Raw genomic sequence first — 23,608 nt, forward strand, 5'->3', positions numbered from 1 at the left:
GAGAGGGTTAACGTGAGTGATAACTCCGTCAACCAATAAGGATTACCATCTCGTCTCAGAAAACCACCATAACTATCTGAATTTGTGAATAATAACGTAATCATTCATGGTTCTATTTTATTTAATAAAGTCATTTATGTTTAAAACTAGAGGTCTCAGTGAAGACTGGCATTAATCAAAATTTCACCACGTACAGCTCACAGACCGATAATAAAAAAAAGTCCCCACCTACCAAGGAGGCGTCACCCTTGGGCAAACCAAGCCCTTTCCTCCGCAGTCCTCATGATAGACATCCTCATAGACCAATGGCTTCCTTCTTTGGGGGCGGGTCTCACGTAGCAAGCCTATGGGAGCATACGTCGAAACAGCCAATAGAGTAAGGGTGAGGGGCGTGGCGGGAAGTTTGAAACTCCTAGCTTCGGGAGTTGAGTCTGGCGCTTGCTTGTGTGCACCCAAAAGTCCAGTTGGGGCCCGGTAAGTGATTTGAGTAAATTAATGAATAAGATAGAAGATCCGGCAGACCCAGAATGAGTCCTTTTCTAAACGACTCATAGAGTAGTCATTACCCTGCAGAGGCCTCTGAGCCAGTGACTAGGAAGTTCCTCAGCTTGAAAAATTGAGTGATTTGGAGTCAGAGGTCCTACATGGTCGCAGTAAAAGCTGAGACTTGAGTCACTTTTCACAGGCATCCTCTCCTCTACCCTTGCCGGGCCCTGCCCCCACCCCTAGTGAAGATGGGCTCAGCCAAGAGCGTCCCAGTCACTCCAGCGCGGGCTCCACCGCACAACAAGCATCTGGCTCGAGTAGCGGACCCTCGTTCACCTAGTGCCGGCATTCAGCGCACTCCCATCCAGGTATTCGGCCATCAAAAGGTGGAGAAACTGAATCCTTAGGCCTCTGCCTAACCTGATTCTGGGAGAGCCCTCATACCCCCACCCCACCGGAGCCTTATTTTCTTACATGCTCATTCTGCATGGGGTAGGTTGAATGTCTGAGAGCCTTGTTAGCAATTTCTGCCTGGAAAATGGGGAGGAGATAAGAAAATCAGGGCCCAGACTTGTTCTAGCCTATTGTCCTGACAGGTGGAGAGCTCCCCACAGTCAAGCCTACCAGCAGGAGAACAGCTGAAATGTCCAAAACAGGCCCTGGACTCAGATCCCCGCTCACCTACTCTTGGCATTGCACGGACACCTATGAAGACCAGCAGTGCAGGTAAGTGTTGGACCCAGGGACTGTTGATGAGGCCATCCTTTATTATTCTTGGGTGGAGTCAAGGTGATGAAGCCATCCTTTCAGGACATTTTTTTTTTTTTTTTTTGAGCAGGGGGAGGTGCTGGGGATCTAACTTGGGGCCTACTGCATGCTCTGACACTGAATTACATCCCCAGTTTGCATCTCACTCTTATCAACATTTTGCCCTCTCACTTTGATTTCATTCTTCCCATTCCCTCAACCACCCAGACACAAGCCCTAAGGTTCCTGTATCTTTCCCTCCTTGCTGAATGATTTGTATCATTATAAATTTGTATCCTAAAAGAAGATTACTACTTAAGTCATTTTTTTTCCTTTAGACCCTCAGAGTCCAGTGATGAGAGAGCTAAGTGAAGTATTTGAGTCTGAAGCCTCCAAATCAGATCCTCCCCCAGAATCTGTTCTGCCCCTGGGAGTACCTTCATCTTCTGAATTGGACTTGCCTCTGGATACCCAGTTATCCCTTGAGGACCAGGTGCTACCTTGGAACGACACTGAGCTCCCTTCCAAACAGGTGTCTTCCCAAGAGGATGCAAGACATCCCACAGAAACCCCTGTGGCCAGCCAGAGCTCAGACAAGCTCTCAAAAGACCCTGAGAGTCCTCGATCTTCAGGTATAAAATCTAAGGGCAAGGTATAGGGAAGAGAAAATAGGATAATATCCTGGGATAATGTACATGGATGAGTATGGGGAAAATAAACTGCAAGCCCCCTATTTTGAGTACTTGCTTTAACACATTACTTACTCTAGGTTCTAAGCGCAGTAGACGGAAACCAAACAAGGTCCTAGGGAGATCCCCCCTCACCATCCTGCAGGATGACAACTCCCCAGGGACCCTGACACCACGGCAGGTAAAGAGAAAGGGTGAAAGCTGTTACTAAGATATCCAACATAGAGGGTGGGAGACCCTTTTACCCAGGTCTTCCCTCTCCTGAACAACATCTATCCCCTGTTCCCCCAACTCACATACTGCCTTTTGCAGGGTAAGCGACCTTCTCCCCTAAGTGAAAATGTTAGGGAATTAAAGGAAGGAGCCATTCTTGGAACTGGACGACTTCTGAAAACTGGAGGACGAGCATGGGAGCAAGGCCAGGACCATGACAAGGAAAACCAGCACTTTGCTTTGGTAGAGAGCTAGGCCCTGTGTCACCCCTATACTGGATTCACCTTGGGCCTGGTGATATTCTGTTTCCTGTCACCCCTTCTTTCCCAGGGAGACTGAGGAAAGGCTTATTTTCTTTGATTCCTCCAAAACTACCAACTCTGGGACTTAGAATTTTATCAGAGTTACTTTTTGTCTTGTATATTTCTTATGTATTAAAGGAAATTATTTTAAATGATGCTTTTAAAAGACCTAAAGCTTGCAATGGCTCTTCTGTATGTAGAATGGCAACCTTGTGTTCCCTGTGTATCTCCCCACTGATACTTCTGAGTCATTTTTGCATACCTTCCTTAAGTCATGGTGTTCCCCAAGGCTCTTTCTTTAGCCCTTTTCTCTTGTTCTCTTTTAAGTGTTGACTTCTAGAACTTTAGCTATCGTTTACCTAGTTTTTGGTAACTTCTAGGTCTTTCTCTTTCTAACCCTGATCCTTAAGTAGCTGCCCTATAAGCACTTTAAAGCCAATTTATCTACAATTGAATTTATGATCTTCCCCAAAAGCTATTTCTCATTCCCTCTTCCCTGTCCTTGTGAATAGCATCTATTCATCTGCCCAATCCCAAACATTGGCCATCATATCAAATCCTTCCCTCTTAATATCCCATATCTTAGCAGTTGGTCACTAAATCTTGATAATTTTATGTCTTTAATCTCTTCCCAGTTCCTCTCCCTTGCCTCCTGTCCTGTCACTTTTTGAGATGCTGAGGATCCAACCCAGAGCCTGTGCATGCTAGGCAAGCACTCTGCAATTGAGCTACATCCTCAGTGCTGTCCTGTCTCTCTTGCATTTCTTGCCACATGCCTCCTACCTCATCTCCAGAGTGCCAGTCTCTCCTTCCATTCTACCAGCCTACACTGCTGTTAGGGCATTCTTTTTTAGAAGCATAACTGATCATATTCCTCTGCTCAAAACTCTTCAGTGACCTCCCGTTATATGAAGAGTAAAGTCTGGACTTGTTAGCCTTGCATTGGAGTCCTTTTATAATCTAACCCTGCACAACACACACACATGCATACGTATTCACTACAGTAGGCAACAGTGAACTGTTGTACACATACAAACCCCCAGCCACCTTCTTCTCTGACCCACTCAGGTCTTCCTACAGCTTTTGCCTTCAGCCTTCTTCCTGTACACAATCTGCACAGTATCCAGCCTTCATCAAATCACCAATATTACCTTATTTCCCTTAAGTGGGACCTACGTCATTTTGGAAGAGGAATGGAAGCCAAATATCACAAAGGTACCGAGTTCTACATTTTATTACAAGTACTTTGGGAGAGGAACAAAAAATAGAAAAAGGAGAAAGCATGAAGGAGAAAAGGACTAGGAGTCTATCAGTGTTAGAGCCATAGTCACAGGGCTGTGTACAAAAGTAATGGCTCTTAGAGGAGGACTCCTAGGGCCTGAGGTTTCACCTTGGAAAACTTCTAGGCCTACAAAGGAATGGGTAAGGGTTGCACCCAAGGGAAAGGCTATAAGGACTATGGGGAGGGGAAGCCATGGGAGGAGATTGGGCAGTTCTTTGCCCCTTTTTCCCTGATACTGCCTCCCAAAGGCAAACTCCCATACTCCCATTGCCTCAGAGGAAGAAGAAGCTTAGTGGGAATGGCCCCTGGGATATAGAAGAGAGACCCTAAAAGAGATCAGGTGTCGGGGGTCAGCTGAGTATCTTCATGGCCTTCCACAGGCCTCAGTTCCAGATTTTGAGGAAGCTGTCCCAGGAACCAGTGGCCACAGCCATCCCATCAGCTGTGACCCCCAGGCAGCTGACCCTGTTGTCATGACCAGAGAGGATGCCTGAGGAGGAGGAAAGGAAATCAGCCATCCTCCCATGTGTCTTGGAAAGTAGTGTGTGTGTGTATGCAGGAACCGTAGATGGGGTAGGCTGGACTCAGCCCCTGAAGGAGACTAAAGAACTGAAAGAGGATTAGCCCTAAGGGGAGGGATTACTCTTGAGGCCAATTCCTCTGTCTAGAACTCAGGTTGGGGGTAGGGTGGGGCAGACAGGGAAAGGTTCAAAGTGTTGTGTGCTATGAGAAAAGCTAGGGTCACCTTGATGGGAATGGGGAAATAGGGAAGGGACACCCTTTTCATCTAGTTCCTTTGTTTATAGATGAAGAAAATGAGGCCCAGAGAGAAGTGACTTGTGCAAAGGGACTTAGACAATAAGCAACCAAATTAGAATTTTGATCCTGACTCTCAGGCCCAAGTTTTTTTAGCACCTGGTCTCTCCCAGTTGAAGAAATGAAGTTTATCTGCTTCAACTCTAGGCCAGGCTGATCCAAGACAAGTCCCTAGATTGGGGCTACAGGATGCTCCAGGCACTTCAGATCTTGGTTCTACTCTCTTCCTTGGCTCCCTGAGACTAACCTTCCCTTCAGTGCATGTTCTTAAAGCTTCAGGCACCCAGAATATACTGGACATTCAAGGTCCACAGATGTGGGAGTGGCCAGCAGGGAGCAGCCATGCCACTGGGCAGGGGAGGAGAGGAGACATGGTCCTAAATTGGGAAGAAGGGATGATGGTTTTTTAGGGTAGAGTTATCCAGTAATTAGGGAACAGCCACAGTAGTAATATGGTACCTATAAAGATTGCTGGTAGGAAGGGACAGAACTGGGAAGGAGGGCTGGGGGCTGGGTCCTTACCCACACGCTCACACTTCAAGGCATCCCAGACATTGCAGTTGAAGTCATCATAGCCTGCGAAGAGCAGGCGGCCACTAAGCGAGAAGGCCACAGATGTTATGCCACAGATGATGCTCTCATGGGAGTAGTTGGTCAGTTCTTGGTCTGCCCGCAGGTCAAAGAGGCGACAGGAAGCATCGTCTGAACCTGTGCAGATGGCCTCTCCATTGGGGAAGAACTGAGGGTACGGGTGGGAAAGCAGATGGGACTCAGACTGGAGGCAACCACTGCCCTCCTGCCTGTTCTCTGGCCCCCACCTGATTGCTCAGGGCAAGCTTTTTCTCTCAGTCCACCTGCCTGTCCCTTCCCTGGCCTGAGGTGAGAAGCAGCCAGAGCTTGGCTATTCACTGCTGAAATTTATCACATGTTGGCTCAGGCACAGCTCCCCCATCACCTTCATTGATCCTTACTACAGTGCTTCAGGCAGGTGTTATTCCCATGATGCAGGCAAGAGCACAAGGGCTCTTCTGAGGTCACATAGCTAGAAGGGCTATGGTCGTCACAGATTTTACACAAGTGGGCTGGTTAGGGTGTATAAGAATAGGGCCAGTTCAGCTATATAAAATAAAATGAATCTGATCATGAGGGACTTCACATAAACTCAGAGGGAAAGTATAGAAACTTATTTGTACTCAAGAAAGTATTAATGTCATGGAAGAGAAAGGTGGGTAAATGGTTCTACTTAGAAACTAAAAGAATGTGATAAGGGGGCTGGGGTTGAGGCTCAGTAGTAGAGCACTCGCCAAACGTGTGAGGCCCTGGGTTCGATCCTCAGCACCACATAAAAATAAATAAATAAAATAAAGGTATTGTGTCCAACTACAACTAAAACAAATATTTTTTAAAAAAAATAATGTGATAGGAAATACATAGGTTTCTGCATTGAATCCTGGACAGAAAAACACATTGCCTTTGAGGACATTTTTTGATAACCAGTTAATTTTTTTTTTTTTTTGTAATGGTGATTACACCCAAGGACACTTTACCATTGAGCTACATTCCCCGGGTCTATTTGTTTTTTATTTTAAGTCAGGGTTTTTCACTAAGTTGCTGAGGGTCTCATTAAATTGCTAAGAAACTTGAGATCCTCTCGTCTCAGCCTCCCAAGTCACTGGAATTATAGGCATATGCCACTTGGCTGATAACTGGTTAAATTTGAATGTATACTACAGTATTGTGTCAATGTTGAATTCCTGATTTTAAGAATTATACAGTGGCTACATTAGAGGATGGCCTATTTTTTAGAAGTATTTAAGGGGTAAAGTTGTATGATGTCTGCAACCTACTATCAAAAAACCCAGAGAAAGGACCCTGGGGGTGTGGCTCCATGGTTGCCTAGCATTTACAGGGATTCCTCAATCCCCAGCATCTCAAAACAAAAGTAAACAGAATCAGTAAGAAGTGGGCAGATATCTGGTATGTATGTGTGTGTGTGTATATATATATATATATATATATATATATATATATATATGTCTCCAGAAACAATGATAAGTAAATGTGGCAAAATGTTAACAGTGTGTCTAACTTAAAGGTACCTGGCAATTCTTTTGTTAGTTTAGTTTTTTTTGTGGGGGGGGGAGGGTACTGGAGATTGAACCCAAGAGTGCTTAATCACTGAGCCCTTGAGCTGGATGTGGAGAGACAGGGACTTGCTAAGTTGCTTAGTGACTAAGTTGCTTTATTGAGAAACAGGGACTTGCTAAGTTGCTTAGGCTCTCACTAAGTGGATGAGACTGGCTTTGAACTTGCAATCTTCCTGCCTTAGCCTTCTTTTGTTAGTTTTGTAACTGTCCTATAAGGTGAAATTATTTCAAAGTAAGAAGTAAAAAATAAGGGGCTAAGGGAGCTCTGGGGGAGGCAAGGAATGTATGTTGTGGGGTGAGGTGGTATCGGGAATGGGCACAGGGAGAGGTGCTCACACAGATGGCGTTGATGTCAGACTCGTGGCCAGTGAAAGTCTGACGGCAGGTCCCCTCCCGCACGTCCCAGAGCTTGGCGCTGGCATCACAAGCCCCCGAAATGAAGAGTTTGTAGTCTGGAGACACAGCCAGGCTCATACAGTCACCCGTATGTCCCACAAACACAGTCTTCTGTTGCCCCGTCTCAACATCCCACAGAGCACTGCCAAGAGGGAGGTAAGCTATCACTGAGAGGCCACATGTGCCCCAAACAGGACTGTCTCCCAGGCCCCAGCACCCACAGCATTTGGTCCTCACCACGTGGTGTCCCCTGAGCTGGTCACAATGTTGTTGTCATCCAGGAAGCGACAGCAGGAGAGATAACCTGGAGGTGGTTAGAAGGACAGTGCCCCAGGCTGCAGAGGCACAACCTGCCAGGGGCCTGAACTGAAGAGAGGATCTCTCACTCACCTGTGTGAGCAGAGAGCTCCCGGCTGACCTTGACATTGCCCTCACGGGATTTGAGGTTATAGATGGAGCACATGTTGTCCAGCCCCCCACATGCCACAAAGTTCCCCGATGGGGCGTAGGCACAAGTCATGACCCAGGAGGAGCGCAGTGGGATGGCATGCACCTGCAGAGAGGGCAGATTCAGGCAGAGGTGAGAACTGAGCTGAGCTCCAGGTGCTCAGGGGCAGAGGAGAGTGGGCATAGGAAGATTGTGGTGGTGGAGGTGGGTAGGTAGGGCTGGTACCTTGTTGGTGGTGTAGGTGTCCCACACAATCAGCTTCCCGTCTTGCGAGGCACTTACCATCAGCCTAGGGAAAGGGCAACCCATGTCATCTACGCCTCTCTTCCCTGCCTCCCCTTCCCCTCTGGGCTCTTCTCAAGCCTCACTTAGAGTCAGTGGCCCAGTGCATGGCATAGATCTTGGCCAGGTGCCCCCTTAATGTCCGCCGTGTCCGTAGCTGGACTCGTCCTGCCACCTCTAGGCCAGACACCAGCTGCAGAGAAAGGGGGATTAGATATCAGATATCTGACACAGCCACTGATCAATACAAGTTCCTGCTCTAAGGGTAGCCCCCCTTCTCCCAGCCCTGGCCTTAGAGAAATAAGTCCTTGCCCTGAAGTGATTCAGACTCCTATGGGAGACAGATGCTTGCATGACCAGTAGCCTGTGTTTAGCAACACTTCACCAGACTGCAGGGAGGAAGGAGAGGTTTTTCTAATGTAAATTCTCACACCTTGATCAATTTCAAGCTTCCAAAATGAACTTGGGAAAAGATGTACACAGTTTGCTTTCCCAAGCCTGTAGGCACTTGCTCTCTCACACCACTGCAGCATGGCCATTTCTAACTGGGTACCCAGGTATCACTATGACCCTGCATTTCACCTCTTAAAATTTGAGATTTTAGGCCCCTTGAATGCTAGCCAGCCTCTAGACTTAGACTGGGGCTCCAGAATCAACAGACTCAATTTGCCATTACTTGTTTTGTTATCTTGGTCAAGTTACTTACCCTCTTCCTCAAGGTATAAAATGAGGCATATCATAGCACCTATCTTGCAGAGTTGTCATGAAAATTATATGAAATTATGCACCTAAACAATTTAGCCCAGTGTCTGACCTACGGTATTTACTATTATTAACATATTTAATCCAATCTAAGATGCCATCAATTCTAAAAAGCACCGTTATTTTATGTCCCACTATGAAAGCAAAAGTGCTATCAATAATAATTGTAGGGCATCATCCAATTGTTGGATACATCTTGCTTTCAGAGATGCCCAAAAAAATTAAGAAATGCATATCTTAGAATTGGTGGAAATCAGTCTTAGATAACCATCAACTAGAATCTATGTGGCCTTCATGATTTGCCAAGCCCTCTCACTTCTTTCATCTCCAGGGCCCAAGAGGGCCTATCATCACTCTTGTTTTTTGGATGAGAATAGGAACAATGTCTGCATCTTCAGCATTTAATATGGTACCTGTCACAGAGCAGGTCTCTCTAAATGTTTGTTGAATGAATTCATTAATGCCTTTCCTTACTCCAAGAACACACTGTACTAAAAAGCCCAGGCACCAGTTTGTTGCTAGTCAGGGAGCTCCTGTCCTCTCCCCTCATGACCTACCCTTGGGGGAATAGGGGAATCTCACCTCTGCCAGGGTAGTGTCAGCACAGGCTTTCCTGGCATCCTGTAGGGAAAGCAGATATCAGGGAAAGCTACAAGCAGGGTGGGGGTCACCATGTGTGAGCCTCAGATGCAGATGGGTATAGGGCTCTGGGTTTTGGGGGAGTCTCAAATGTGAAATCCAAGTTCAGAAAGCCTCTGACCCTTCTAGGTCAGAGGTCTCTGAGGTGTCAAACAGGAGAGAATCCAGCCCTCTTCCCCCAGGCCACACTCCCTCTTATCCTCAGTTTTCTGGGGTCCCTAATGAAAAGGTTCTGGGGTTACTGCAATCTGCTTCTTGAGCTGCTCCGCTTCCTGCCTCAGCTGCTCCATTTCCCCCATGGCGGACAGGTAGAGGGGTAGCTCCGGCTCCTGCCAGGAACATGGGGCAGATTTGGCAGGCCACTTTTCTGTACTTCACACCCCACCCCAGACTGGGTCCCACTATGGTAAATGGGAAAACTATGGAGAGGGTGCCTGAACCCCTTCCCCAGCTAGATCCTCCCATTTGGAGTCCTATGCCTCCAACCCCAGCCCTTCTTTCAGCCCGTTTTGCGGCCCCCCAACCCCAGAAGGAAGAGCCCCGGCCAGTTCCCTCTTACTTGGGCTCTGGCTGGACCTATCCCAGGTTTCCAGCTCCGGTTCCCAGGCGCCTCCTCACTCCCTCAGCTGCGACGCCTGCCTGTCACCTGCCCCGCTCTGCTGCCAGAGAAGCTGGCCTGGCCTGGCCCTGACTGTGCTGGGTGTGTGTGTGTGTGGGGGGACTGACAGGGAAGGGTAGGGCCAATGACAACAACCAACAACTCAGGCAAATGAAATCAGCTGGCAGGGACTGGGGGAGAGGATAGGGAGGGAGGAAGGTGTGTGGCTTCTAGAGAGACTTGTGCCCAGCCTGTAGGAGGGGTGGGAGCAGGAATATGGGCTAGAAAGAGGAGTGGCCCCCCACAGCTAGCCTAGAGAGGGAGGAGGGGATGAAAGGGTGCCTCCCTGGTCAGTCTCTGCAGGCAGAGATAAGAGCATCAGGCCCCATGGATCAGAGCAAAGCTGTGAGGATTAAGGGTGGGGTTTGGGAGAGGAGCAGGAGAAGCCATAGTTCCTGTGGCCCCCTCAGCTCTAGCCCCCACCTATGGTCAAGATCTTGGAGTCAGAGCCTGCTCAGAAACCAGGCCAGTAACCAGGATATCAGGGCAATGGACGGACCCACTGTCAACACCCCAAATTGTATTCCCCTGCTGAGGGAGGTGGGGGAAGAGGACGGTGAATCTGGGAGGGTACAGACAGGAGCTGAGATTAGAAGGGACTGATCTGGATAATCCTTCTTCTCGACAAACCCTAACCAGCTGCCCCTGGGCCTGATCCTAGGGAGGGAGAAAGGTACAGGGGATCCAGAGAGAAGGATAGAAAGAATTGCCCTTTCTTTGGGCAGAGGAAGGACTGCAAGAGAGGACAAACCTGTCCCCAGCTCCCAGGATGGGGCATGGCCCCCTCCTTGCCCCCTAGACTTATGGGCCCTGCTGGGACTGTGAAAGCAGAAGCCAGAGGGATCACACCGCCCTATCTCAACCAAGTTCAGGGAGGGAAGATGGGGCTTAGAGTTGGAGGCCCAAGGAACAGCTGTCAGGGGCTTGGGTCCATTTGCATGAGGGAGCAGGTGGCTGAGATTTCCCTGACAAATCACAGGCTCACACAGTCCCAACTCTGAGAGCCCCAAGACAACTGTCTCCTCCCAGGCCAGCCACCACAGAAATTGTGATACACGGGACAGGGCCCTGGCTGAGGATCTTCATGTTCTTTATTGCACAGGCTGGGAGAGAGGGCTGGGTTATCTTCCCTTTATCCTCCTCGCTGAAAGCAGTCAGTTTTCTACACTTGCCATTTCTTTTCAGGGAGGCATAGTGTCCTGTGTCTATCCTAGGGCTTCAGGTCCATCAGCTGGGGTCAGGCCTAGTTCTCAGGCCTGATGAGTTCTAGGCTGTCTGTTCAGTGTCCTCTGAGTCCAGTGAGAGATGGCCCTCATGAATCTCCAAGTTGGAGGAGTGCAGGGACAGAGATCTTGCTGTTCTGCTCCTGATGTCACATGGGAGCTTCTCCTGGGTCCTTTCACAAGTTAAGTGGTCACATTCCCAAGAAGCTGGCTCAGCCACTCACAGCTCCTCTCGAACTCGAGGTGGCTTCCCAGTTTTGTCTTGGACCCTCTGAAGCTTCTGACTAGGGGGTTCTGGGGAAGGGTTTCTGCTGGGTATTTCTTCCTCTTCTTCTTCCTCCTCCTCTTCTGACTCCTGCAGCAGTTCTTTGGCTTCTGTCCATTCCTGGGGGATGGGGAAGATAGTCTGACCCCTGCATTTACCTTCCCTGGGCCATCTCAGCCCCATCTCACGCACCTGAGAGCCTCCTCAGTGGCTGCCTGCCCACCCTTCACTCCCCAGGAGAACCACATTCCTTCATACCTCCACTCCTCCTTACCTGCTCCCTGTGCTCAGGTGCCCATGTGTGCCACAATGCTAGAGCACAGCGCCTTCCTCGTGTCACAGCCCACACACCATGGGGATTCTCCCCACCAGAGCTGAAGGCCACAAGGCGTCCACAGCGAGGACGAACCTGAGCCTGGGGGAGAGGGCAGGTTCAGTTTCAGGGATCAGCCCACCCCTCTCAGGGAACATGGCCCTCACTCCCTGGAGCAGGACATGGACAGGGGGTTCAGATGGTCATCACTTTCCCCTCCTCATTTGAGGACTGACTTGGGCAAATGAGAAATGAGCCTCAACTTCAGGAGCAAAAAGGCCAGATTTAGGCTAGGGAAGTTGGGAGCCAAAGGGTAATGTGGCTTCCACTGAGAGTTTCCTGTTGGTTCCTTCCCCTGGTGCTCTGATCATTCCTGCCCAATCCCTGGAGCCCGGGGTATAAAGATATCAGAGGATATGCATAAGGGTACCAGACTTAGGACAGAAGGAGATAGGACTTTGGAAGGCATTTTTCCGTCCTGCAAGAAAGGCCTGGATTATAGGTGGGTAAGGAAGGAAGAAGGTGATTAGACAAGAATTAAAATCCTCTCTTTTCTTACCCATTTCTAGGTGTCTACCTAGAAATTTCCATGACCTAGGAATAGGGGGATAATTCCACCTAACATTCATTCAATCATTATTTGGCAATGCCAGAAATGGAACCTAGGGCCTTCTGCATGGTAAGCAATCACTCTACCACTGAGCTATGTCTTAACATTCACAAATTGCTTATTAGTACTAGCCACTAGCTCATTCTTTTAGATATATTATCTAAATCACTTCTTATAATCACCCTTAAAATAGGTACAATCAGGTGGGGTATAGTTCAGTAGTAGAGCACTTGACTAATTCCCACAAGACCCTGGGTTCCATCCCCAGCACTGCAAAATAAATAAATAAATACACTTTTTTTTTTTTTTTTTTTGTGGTGCTGAGGATTGAACCCAGGGCCTTGGGCATGTAAGGCAAGCACTCTACCAACTGAGCAATATCCCCAGCCTCAAATAAATCCAATTTATATACATATTCTGTACCAGGGATTTAACCCAAGGGCACTTAACCACTGAGCCACATCCCCAGCCCTTATATGTTTTATTTTGAGACAGGGTCTCACTAAGTGATTTAGAGTCTTGCCAAGTTGCTGAGGCTGGCTTTGAACCTGTGAACCTCCTGCCTCAGCCTCTGAGCTGCTGATACTATAGGCATGCATCACAAAGCCTGGTTATAATAAAAATTTTAAAAATAAAGTAGGAACTATTACTATCACCTCCATTTAGGAAATGAACCTCAGAAAAATTAAAAACCAAAATCTAGGTCTGGGGCTGTAATTCAGTGGCAGAACACTTTGCCTAGAATGTGTGAGGCACTGGGTTCAATCCTTAGCACCACATAAAAATATATAAATAAAGTAAGGGCATCTGTCCATGTCCATCTACAACTACAAAACAATTTAAGGCTGGGGGTGTGATTCAGTGGTTGACACCCTTGGGTTCAATCCCCAGTACCAAAATAATAATAATAAAGTTATTTTTTAAAAATCTGAACTCTAGTCCAGGTGGCCCAACATTGTGCTACTAACTACCATGCTTGTCTTGCTATGGGGAGAAAGGACTACTTTTTTTTTTTTAATATTTTTTAAGAGAGAGAGAATTTTTAATATTTATTTTTTAGTTTTCGGCAGACACAACATCTTCATTTGTATGTGGTGCTGAGGATCGAACCCGGGCCGCACGCATGCCAAGCTAGTGCGCTACCGCTTGAGCCACATCCGCAGCCCCGAGAAAGGACTACTTTAATTTTTTCAAATCCCTAGGGACATGGAGTTCTTTTGTTTGTTCGTTTGTACTGGGGACTGAACACAGGGGTGCTTTACCACTGAGCTACATCCCCAGCCCTTTTTTGTTTTTTGAGGCAGAGTCTCACCGAGTTCCTGAGGCTGGCCTTGAACTTGCGATCTTCCTGCCTCAACTTTCTTAGTCTTTGGGATTATAGGTGTACATTATAGCTGGGTAGCTGCTCTACCCAGCTGGGACATGGGGTTCTGGAGGGACCCCGGTAGATTGTGCTTTACTCACATTCCTTTTTTGTGTGTGTGATATTCTCTATGTTGCCCAGGCTGTTCTCCAACTCCTGGTCTCAAGTGATCCTAAAGTGAGCCTCTTGAGCAGCTAGAACTATAAGTCTGCACCACTACACCTGGCTATATTCACCCTCTTTTAGGGGGTACAGAAAACCCTGAAGGCAAGGCCTGGGGAGCTAATTAGAGATTTGCTGGGGGCACTCAATCAACCTCTGTCAGGAGCCCTGACATGAACACAGCCAAGTGGCCAGGAAGTGTGCAGCTGCGGGGAGAGAAAGGGTTAAGGTGGCCCCAGCCATTTCCATGCATTTGCCTCTGGGAACCTTCTGTTTTGAATCTGACCCCACAGGTGTGACCTCTGCAACACCCACTCCCCCACCTCCCCACCCCCTTAACCCTCATCCCACCACACATATACACCTACCGTGACTGTAAGGGCATTAGGCTGTGTGAAGAATAAGTCACCACCCTGGAAGTCATCATTGAGGTAGAGGAGTCCACTGCAGAACAAAGAGGACAGAAGGCAGTGAGACTCCCACCCACGCCCAGGCCTGCTGTGGGATGACCTTTGTGTGCCCACCTGCCTGTTTCCTAGAGGGGCTTCCCACCTATAGTCTCGATAGGTGTAGGCTGGGGGCTCCCGCCAGCAGTCTCCGGTGTCAGGGTCCAGGACACAATTGTCTGCATGCACTGGGTGACTCAGGTCCATGCGCTGCTCTTGCTCTCCTAGGATACGAAGGGATCTGGTGAATGCTCCTGTGCTTCTGCCATTCACCACCCCATGGACTCACACTACCCACACGTATCCTACAGCTCCTGCGATCACTTTGGGTGGAGAAGCCATCCCCCACCTGGGCAGGGGAATTGGGGTCTTTATAAAATGAAGACAGAAACCCATGCAAGTTGGGGGTGCTGAGAATGTTCGGGACCCAACAGGGACCTGAGAGTGGGGAGAGTGGAGGTCCCTGGCAGTTACCTTCTATGGCACTACGGCACACCAGGTGGGTGAAGGAAAGATGGAGGGGCCGTTCTGGGGAGAAGTAGGCTTGCGTCAAGGTCCGCACACGCTCGCTCACCTCTAGAAGCAGCTTGGCACCCTGACTGCCCACAATCCCAGCCCGGGCCAGCTGCAGCAGCAAAAGGATAATAAAGGAAGGAAGCAATGAATGGTGGTCCCAACCCTAGCCCCTGGTTAATCTCCACTGTTTTCCACCCATGGGTTTGGAGTCTCAGCAATCATCTCTGTCCATCAACCCCAACTGCTCATTCCATTAGCTCTGTGGCAACACCCCAGGTCCCCAGGTCTTGGAACATCCTCTTTCTCAACTCTCAGCCTAGGACTCTGGTAGTCTTGGTCCCAGGAGAGTTCTTCTACAAAGCCCAAGCTCAGGTGCCCAGCATCCTGCATACCCTCTTCTCCAGTCTTCTCCAGAGCCATGGGTGCCTCTGCTCACCTGTGCAGCCTTGAGTACTGTGAGTCCCTCAAAGTGTTCATGGGGGGTGTGAGGGGAGCGGCGACCACGATAGCCAGACCTGGCTCCAGCCCCAGCTGCCTCCTAGACAGAGAGGGAACTCATTGTAGATTCACTTTCCCCAGCCCACCCACTGTCAATAAGGCTCCAGGCCTTCCCTCTGGTCTTCCCACTGCCCGTAAGAGGCTAGAGGTCCTTGTTCCCTGTGGCTCCTTTTCCTGAGCTGCTGCCCTTTTCCAGAGAATGATATCACCATGGTTGTCTGGAATATCATTTCCTGGCAAAGGTCTGAAATCCCACTTTCCAAGGGAACTATGTGTGCCCAGAACTCTGGAGAACTCCCTACAGTAGAGAAGGGGCCTCTGAGAAGATGAGGATAGCTGGAGAGAAGCAGAGCTGTGGACTGAGGCAGGAAAGGCTTGGCCATTCATCCCTGATTGGCCAAGAATAGAGAGGTCTTCCTGGAAGTGGAATCCTAACAGGAAGTCTGAAGACTAGGTCCTAGGAGGAAACTGACAGCCTGACCGCTTCCCATTTGATATTTTTTTTTGGAGAACCTATGATCTCTATGTCTTCATTGCTTCTTGATCTTGAGTGCTAATTACCCAACTGCCATTCAGCACATCATCTACAGGTCACCCACTATTTGGTTGTCCATAACTGGGTTGTTCACTTTCTGACATCTGTTTTTCTGTTTTCTTTTTGGATCTCAGTTTAAGTACCACAACCACATTACTCCAGCATACAAATCTCATTTCTGTGAGACCACCTAGTTACCCAACCTTCTATTTTATTTGTTGGTGCTAGGGATGGAACCCAGGGCCTCATGCCTGCTAGGCAAGTGATCTTCCACTGAGCTACATCCCCAGCCCAAACCTTCTTTTTTGTACTGGGAATTGAACCCAGGGAGCTTTACCACTGAGCCACATCCTTTTTCCTTTTTTATTTTAAGACAGGGTCTTGCTGGATGCAGTGGCACATGCCTGTAATCCCAGCAGCTCAGGAGGATCTAGAGTTCAAGCCAGACACAGCAACTTAGCAAGACCGTATCTCAAAAAAAAAAAAAAAAAAAAAATTAAAAAGAAAAGGAAAATAATCACAATAAATAAATAAAATAGTAAAAATGGCTGGGGATAGGGTTCAGTGGTGTAGTGCCCCTGGGATCAATCCCTGGTACCAAGAAGAAGAAAAAAAAGAGGGTCTTGTTAAGTTGCTGAGGCTGGTCTCAAACATACAATTCTCCCAACTCAGCTTCCTGAGTTGTTGGGATTAAAGGAATGTGCCACGATGTCTGATTCAAACCTTCTATTTTTATATTTATTCATTCAACACTTTTATACTGAGCACCTACTAGTGTATCAGTCACTATTCTAGACATTGGGGACAGAAATGGGAATAAGAAAAGGTCCCTGCTCTTATAAGATTTCTATTTTGAGATAACAAATAAGTAAGTAAATAAACAAACCAAAAAATTCAGGACATGATTAGTGCTATGAAGAAAATTAAAACAGAGTTACAACATTGAGATTTCTTAGGCAGGGGTTGACAGCTAATTGAAGAGGTGGCATCTAAATTGAAATCGAATAATGAAAAGGAACTACTTGAGTGTCTGAAGGAAAATTTTCCAAAGGAAACAGCAAATGAAAAGGTCCTGAGGCCAGAATGAGTTAAATGTGATCAAGAATAGAAAGAAGGTCTGATACTTGACAATTATCTTTGACTCATTCCTCTCTCTACCTTGCACACAAATATGGTTCTTAACTTCTCTATAGTTGATGTTCTGAACATTTCTCACCTTTTCTCTCTTTATTCCCTTGAAATGAAGACGTAAGGCAGTGGCACTTGACTCACTCCAGAAGTTTCCATAGTTTTTCTCCCATTGCATTCTACACACTGCCACTAGAGAGCTCTACTGATTCTACAAAATGCTGATGCTAGAACCTGCACTTGGAAGTTCTATGGGAACACTGAAGTCAACCTCTGAAATCCTTTAGCAGCTGTCCGCCAGCCAACAATAAAGTCCAAACTCCCTGCTAGGGGGCAAAAGGCCCTCACTGTCCCTGGGTCTTCACTTTTGGCTCTCTCCCTCTTCTCTTACCACCTCTTGATAATATATAGCCTGACAATGGCAACAGCTAGCACTGCTCTTTCTCTTTCTTTTTTTTTTTTTTTTTGAGGGATTGAGCCCCCAGCACTTAACCACTGAGTTGCATTTCCAACCCTTTTTAGGCTTTATTTTGAGACAGGGTCTTGCTAAGTTGCAGAGGCTGCCCCTGAACTCAAAATCCTCCTGCCTCAGCCTCCTAAGTAGCTGGGAGTGTACCACTACACTGGGCTGCCTTTGTGTTTTTCTTTTGTTCTTCCTATCAATTTCTGACAAAATTCATTTTTAAAGAATATCCATCCCATATCAGTGGTGCCTTTTCCACTGAAGAGGCAGTGGCTAGTACAGTCCCCAGTGGAGAATTAGGATAAGCCAAAGAAGGGATGGGGCAGGCCAAGGGCAAGGGAGCAGGAAGCTGTGACTAAGATCCCTAACCAGCAGGCTGCACTCATGGGTCTTTCTACCTTGGCCAGCTGTAGCAATACCCCACACTCAGCTGGAGTGAGCAGCCCATCCAACACTGCTCTCTCTGATCCGTTCAGCTGCCTGGCATCCTGGGTCAGAGTCACTCCTTCCAGGAGAAGGACATCTGCAAGGAAAGAGACAGGGCACTGGTCATTGAGGATCTCTGAGGGGCAAGCCCAGCAGCAGCTGGCAGCCCCCAGACCCTCCAGCTCCTGTCTCCTACAACCATAAGGAACTCACCCTTCCAGTAGGTCAAGGGCTTTGTCTGTGGAGGCTCATGGTCCCAAGGCCTCTTCTCTTGATCCTCTCTCAGGGGTGAGAAACATGCTCAGTGGATGCACAGGACAGTCCAGACCCAGCCTCCCAGCACCCCTTTTATCTCCTTCCAGCCAAGACCAGGTGCCTCCCACCCCAGAGCATCTCCTACCTGAGCTTCTCTCTAAGTGCCTCAGGGATGAGAGCTTCTGGGGTCCAAGGATCCTGTGACAGTCAAGAAAAGTGCTATCACCAAACAAGTCCAGCCCCTGGGATCCCTGCAATCAATTCAAGCTATCACATTAAGCTCCTCCTGTTTCCGGAGGAGAAGGCAGAAGTAGAAAAAGCCCTGATCTCAATGTAAGGGCTATCTAATGTAGTACCCTGGGCATTAGACCAGACTCTATAGCAATAAAAACAATTTAACAGCACTTGCTATCTGTAAGGTACCCTAAGAGCTTTATACATGGAAGTGGAACTTAGGATTCACAATAATTTTATGAAACAAATTGTGCTAATGGGCCCCTCTTGTCGTGGGCCCTGAGACACAGAGAGGTCAAGTAATATGCTTAAGATCATACAGCTAGTAATTAACAGAGTAGGATTTAAACCAGCTTCACTGCCCTTGCTTTTATCTAGGAGTTCTAAGAGGAAGCAAGGAACATTGTTGTGACTCGGGGCTATAGTTGTGCTATTGACATCACTGAGGCCAGGCAAGGTGCTGAACCCCCTATAACGCACAGAACTGCTTCCTTCCTGATCCCCAACAAAGAATTATTAGAGCTAAAATCTCTTCCTTTCCTCTGGTGCTGTGGATTGAATCCAGGGCCTTGTACACAAGTACTCTATTACTGAGCTACATTCCAGTCCTCAAAAAGTCAATAGAGAGCCAGATGTGGTGGTGCATGCCTATAATCCCAGCAGCTCAGTAGGCTGAGGCAGGAAGATTGCAAGTTCAAAGCCAGCCTCAGCAACAGCGAGGCACTAAGCAACTCAGTGAGACCCTGACTCTAAACAAAAAAATACAAAAAAGGACTGGAGATGTAGCTCAGTGGTTGAGTGCCCCTGAGTTCAATCCTTGGTACCAAAGGGAAAAAAAAAATCAATAGAGAACTGCGCTCTATGGTAACATACCAGCCATAGATAACCTCCGCCCTTCACTATCCCTTCATAATGACAAGGAGGGCAAGGTAAGTGGCAGCAATGGCACTCTGTGCTTTATATCATATGACAGGGCTTCAACAGCCCTCTGGGACAGGTGTGATCATTCAGTTTACAGGTAAGGAAACTGAGGCCACAGCAAGTTGAGGTTCAGAGCCTGTGGCCAAGGAAGGACTGACATTTAGCCTGGCATGACCCCAAAGCTGCCCTTAACTACAGGCACGCTGCCTCTGTCCCTGGGAAAGTAGGATGACAGCCTTTTCCTAGCCTCCTGGGGCTACGGAAAAGTGGAAGACTGTTGCAAACAGAAGTGACATATAAATGTAGGCCATTACTGCTCCTTCCCTCCTGGGCAGCATCACGGGGTGGGCTGGATGGGAAAACAGCATTACTCACAGGATCCTTGAAGCTGGTGCCCAGGTGCTCCATGGCATAGTACAGCTGCCTTTTCTCCCCCAGAGATCGAAGGATGAAGCGCTGGATGTCCTGAGGTGGGTAGAGGAGGACAAGAAGAAGGGAAGTAAAGGCCTGGACACTCCTTGAGCCCTTCACTGCTCCTTCTGGTTATGGGTTCAACTTTCCTTCCTCAGTGACTTCAGAGGTCTGGGCTCAAACTGGAAAGGAGTGTGTGTGTGTGTGTGTGTGTGTGTGTGTGTAAGAGAGAGAGAGAGAGAGAGAGAGAGAGAGAGAAGGCAAGGCAGGCAGGAGTGAGGAGTGAAGTTAAGGGAAGAGTATGGGGGGAGCTAGACTCCAAAGCAGTCTGAAGTGGGGAGCAGGGAGTTGAAGCAGAAGTCAGATGTTGGACTTGAGGTTCCCACTGGTGGCTAGAGCACTTGGGTAAGAGGCCAGGATGGAGTGTCCAGGTTACTTCTTAGGTCTATTTGTTTGATCTAGGGCTGCCACGTAGGGTAAGTGCAGGGAAGGGAGTTACCTCTCTTGGTCCAAGCCCAGGTCTTGGCTCTCCCAGCTGAGCCTGATACTGGGCTAGAGCTTTCTTGGCAGCCTCATCCTCTGGGTAGAAGAGCAGGACACTCAGGACATTTTCCATGGCTTGAGTCAGATTCCCCACTGAAGATGGAGGAATGGGGGAGGGGAACAGAGACTGAGGACAACAATGACCCTTGGGCAGGGCAAACAAGACACATAGACAGAGACAGAGCTATAGAAGGTGGTCTCCCAGGACCATCTGAACAAATCCAAGAGTCCCCAGTCTGTCTGGCAAATATACCCACCTATCATTTCTTTCAGAAACTTACCCAAACATACCTTTGCTGGCAGAGTTCAAAGAAGAGGAAGAAAGGAGAGAGAGCAAAGGGAGGTGAGAGGAAGCAAGGGTAGAAGGAGCCCTCTGAACCATCTCCTGAGCTTTTCATGAAGACACCAAAGAAGGAGAGCAAATTAAGAGTCTTCCTCCTGAAGTGATGGTCCCTATGGCCCCTGACAGTAAAACTATAGATCCAGAGACAGATGGGAGGGAGAGATGGGGCTCAGGATATCATCGGAGACAAATCTTCACTCTTGTCTATTTCCAACCCCACTCACTCCCAGGGCCTACCCTTCCCCAACTGACCCTGAGCATGGGCTTCATGCAGATGTCTCAGCTGACTAGGAAGGAAGTCGTGGACAGGGAAACTTCGACCAGGACGTGTGGCTATGTCTGCCACACAACGCTGCCGGCACTGCAGGACCCGAATCCAGTGTCCTGAGGAAGACATGTGAGCCATTTGGCTTGTGCCTGCTACTCCTTGGTATCCAGCCCCTCCTATACCCAAACAGTCCCCTCCCCTTACCTGCAATGGCCTCATAGAGGCCCTCCTGGCTTCTGGCCCCTTCCTCCTCCTCTTCTACTTCCTCCTGCTCCTCAGGCCCCTCACAATTAGACCTGCAGCTCTCCATCTGAGCCAAGCTGCCCTGCAGGGCCTCCTCCAGCCTGGGCAGCGCCAGTTCTGCTTCCTGGCGTTCCAGTAGCTCCAGACCATAGTCATAGGCTGCCTGTGTGGAAGAGGAGCAGTCACCTGAGATTCTGGGGGAAGAGGGATACCAAACAAGATTGGGAGGTAGAAAGAAGGAGAGGCATACTGATCTCATTTGGGGAATGTACTCCCTGTCCAACTGAACCTTGGGGAAGAACAGTCATAGCCTCAGAATCAAAATATTAGAACATCAGACATTAGTGACCACCAAGGAGGGAAACTAAATTCTTGGGAAGGACTCTCTATCCAGGGCCACTAATAACCATTATCCAGATCATCTGATGCCCACACTGCACTGGGCCACAATGCAGTGCGGCTTGTGTATCCAGGCAGTCAAAAGTCTGTGGCAAAACAGAGGTGGTGCTGAGGGTCTCACCCAGTGTGGGGGTGTCTCCAGGTCCCGGAAGCTTTGGGGCCGAACCCCAGACATTCGTCTGTACTTAGCCATGTCCTCCCTCATCTGTAGGTGTGTTGGGTTTGCTACAAAGAAGGTGTGTGCTGTAGCTGCTGCCAGATCCAACTTCTTCAGCTGAGAAGACAGAGGAATGGGGATATCAGAGCCCATAAGTGGAGGTGTCAGACCACTGTCCCCTGGCCAGCCTCCCTACCCCAGACACATACTCTGGGACTGCCTAAGAGCCTTATGAAACTCTGGCCCATCCCAGTTGCCCCACCTCCCAACCTATAGACCCCCAGAAACCAGAATGTTGAGGCTCTCAGGAGACTGGTATTTAAAGAAAAGGGGGTCTGAAAACTTTGAAGTAGGTTGGGATGTAGACAGAGAGGACTTGGTCTCAGTTTAGGCGACAAGGTAGAGACCTGAGCCATTAGCAAAATCCGCAGGTCTCTAGGACCCTGAGCTGAGGTGTGTGGAACCAACGCCCCCGCCTCCCCCCAGCCACGTAGGCAATAGCTACTGTCCTGGTGGCTGCTGAGCAGTGTCCACTAGCAGGGCCCCAGAGGCCGACTTTAGGGGCCCTCAGTCTTGCCTCTCTTTTCTAACCTTTATGAAGCTCCCTCCTACTCCCAGCAAACACACTCAATCTACCCCCACCGCCACCAAACACACACGCATATTCACATTTCCCATCCTTTGGCCGGTTTCGCCCCCACGCCCTCTGCTTTTCATTTCTAGAAGAGGCGCTGTCACCCCATGTAGGTCTCAATAAGGCCTACTAAACTAAAATATCAGACCTCTTTCCTCTATCTTCGATCCACTCCCATCCCGCCTCATGACCTCTCCACCTTCAATCCAACTTGGCTCCCACACTTCCTTGGCTGTCCTGGGACCTTCACTAGTCCTTGCCCTAGTTTTGACGGGACCTACTCAAAGGTAGAAGTCCGTCCCACCCAGAGTTACAGCAGCTAGCAATCCGCTCTCTTCTGGTCAGCTCCAAGTAGGACAGGAACTTGGGAAGGGGTAGGACCCTCGCGGCTCCCGCACCTGGTAGTAGGCCCTCTGCAGGTAGTTGTAGGGTTCCCGACGGCGAAAGGCGTCCCGGAGCGTACTCCCCACGCGGAGCCGCGCCGCGCCCCCGGGGCCCAACCTCCGTGCAGAGCACTGGGTCAGGCACTCAGCGCGGCGGAGCGCGGCGCGGAGGAGCAGCGGCTCCCAGGACTCCAGTGCGCGTTCCTGCCCGGAATCAGGCTCTGGGGCGCCGAGAAGCTGGGCGGGGAGCGCGGCACTCGGCTCCGCAGCACAGCTAGCCCCACAGTCTCGCCGCGCGCGGCCCAGAGCCGCCTGGCTTCGCAGCGCCTCCCGCAGCAGTGCCACAGCCGGCGCCCAAGCCCCGGCCGCGTAGGCGCGCAGCCCATCCGCGTAGAGCAAGTCGGGGGCCTGGGGAGGCGCCCCCGGGACGAGCGGGGCCAGGCCGGGGGGCTCGGAGGACCCCGGGGGAGGTAGCAGCAGCAGTAGCAGCAGCAGCCGGAGGAGCCGAAGCATGGTGCCAGAGCCGCCGGCAGCCGTGAGGGAGGGAGAGGAAAGGGGGAAAGGAGGGAGGGGAAGGAATGAGAGATGGAGAGGAGGAGGGAGAGGAAGAGAGAAGGAATGAGTGAGGCCAAAGAGACCTGACGGGGCCGTGAGGGAGGCCAATGAGAGATGGAGAGAGAAGTCAGAGAGAGCCAAGTGAGCAGTGGGGGAACAGGTCCTTAAGACTAGTGGGGCTAGTGTGGGTGAAAAAGGGAAAATGGAGAGAGAACAGAATGAGGGGAACTGGCGCCGGTTGGAGGACCCGGTGATGCCATGCTTGTGGCCCAGAGTGTGAAGGGTACTTGGAGCTGTGTTCTCCTCAGTTCTTGTGTCCAGGAAAAGGAGTGTGAACACCTCCCACACTCTCATGTACAAATCCACCCCTTTGGAGAAAAAGCTTTAGAATGCAGTCTGGAGGAGGGTAACTCCAACCTAGGATACCAACTCAGGCCCCAAACCTTT

The 23,608-nt window shown here is 49.3% G+C and overlaps 3 protein-coding genes across 5 annotated transcripts; 1 reads left to right on the plus strand and 2 right to left on the minus strand.

The window, feature by feature from the left end:
* The first annotated feature begins 382 nt into the window (after positions 1 to 382).
* On the plus strand, positions 383 to 2,606 carry Cdca3 (cell division cycle associated 3). Of its 2 annotated transcripts, XM_015500677.2 has the most exons (6): positions 383 to 474; positions 686 to 854; positions 1,083 to 1,212; positions 1,572 to 1,865; positions 2,003 to 2,103; positions 2,235 to 2,606. In XM_015500677.2, the coding sequence occupies exons 2-6, from the start codon at positions 735 to 737 to the stop codon at positions 2,388 to 2,390; spliced, it is 801 nt and encodes a 266-aa protein (XP_015356163.1). In that variant the 5' UTR covers positions 383 to 474; positions 686 to 734; the 3' UTR covers positions 2,391 to 2,606. The 2 variants fall into 2 exon arrangements, with proteins under 2 accessions (XP_015356163.1, XP_015356164.1); XM_015500678.2 differs by lacking the exons at positions 383 to 474; positions 686 to 854 and adding an exon at positions 859 to 978.
* Positions 2,607 to 3,655: 1,049 nt separating this feature from the next.
* On the minus strand, positions 3,656 to 10,851 carry Gnb3 (G protein subunit beta 3). Of its 2 annotated transcripts, XM_015500679.2 has the most exons (10): positions 9,769 to 10,851; positions 9,452 to 9,538; positions 9,153 to 9,191; positions 7,895 to 8,001; positions 7,752 to 7,815; positions 7,469 to 7,631; positions 7,316 to 7,382; positions 7,019 to 7,220; positions 5,058 to 5,274; positions 3,656 to 4,209 (listed from the first exon to the last, which is right to left on the minus strand). In XM_015500679.2, the coding sequence occupies exons 2-10, from the start codon at positions 9,506 to 9,508 to the stop codon at positions 4,103 to 4,105; spliced, it is 1,023 nt and encodes a 340-aa protein (XP_015356165.1). In that variant the 5' UTR covers positions 9,509 to 9,538; positions 9,769 to 10,851; the 3' UTR covers positions 3,656 to 4,102. The 2 variants fall into 2 exon arrangements, with proteins under 2 accessions (XP_015356165.1, XP_048643552.1); XM_048787595.1 differs by lacking the exon at positions 9,452 to 9,538.
* Positions 10,852 to 10,940: 89 nt separating this feature from the next.
* Positions 10,941 to 23,156, minus strand: P3h3 (prolyl 3-hydroxylase 3). Its single transcript, XM_015500676.2, has 15 exons — positions 22,622 to 23,156; positions 21,554 to 21,706; positions 20,995 to 21,196; positions 20,775 to 20,906; positions 20,136 to 20,272; positions 19,601 to 19,690; positions 18,216 to 18,268; positions 18,029 to 18,096; positions 17,788 to 17,912; positions 15,202 to 15,303; positions 14,724 to 14,874; positions 14,356 to 14,473; positions 14,172 to 14,247; positions 11,630 to 11,770; positions 10,941 to 11,475 (listed from the first exon to the last, which is right to left on the minus strand). Exons 1-15 carry the CDS (start codon positions 23,117 to 23,119, stop codon positions 11,311 to 11,313), a joined length of 2,211 nt encoding a protein of 736 aa, XP_015356162.1. The 5' UTR covers positions 23,120 to 23,156; the 3' UTR covers positions 10,941 to 11,310.
* Between the last annotated feature and the right edge of the window lie 452 nt (positions 23,157 to 23,608).

This window comes from Marmota marmota, unplaced genomic scaffold (genome assembly GCF_001458135.2).
Source record: "Marmota marmota marmota unplaced genomic scaffold, marMar, whole genome shotgun sequence".
NCBI classification, from domain to species: Eukaryota; Metazoa; Chordata; class Mammalia; order Rodentia; family Sciuridae; genus Marmota; species Marmota marmota.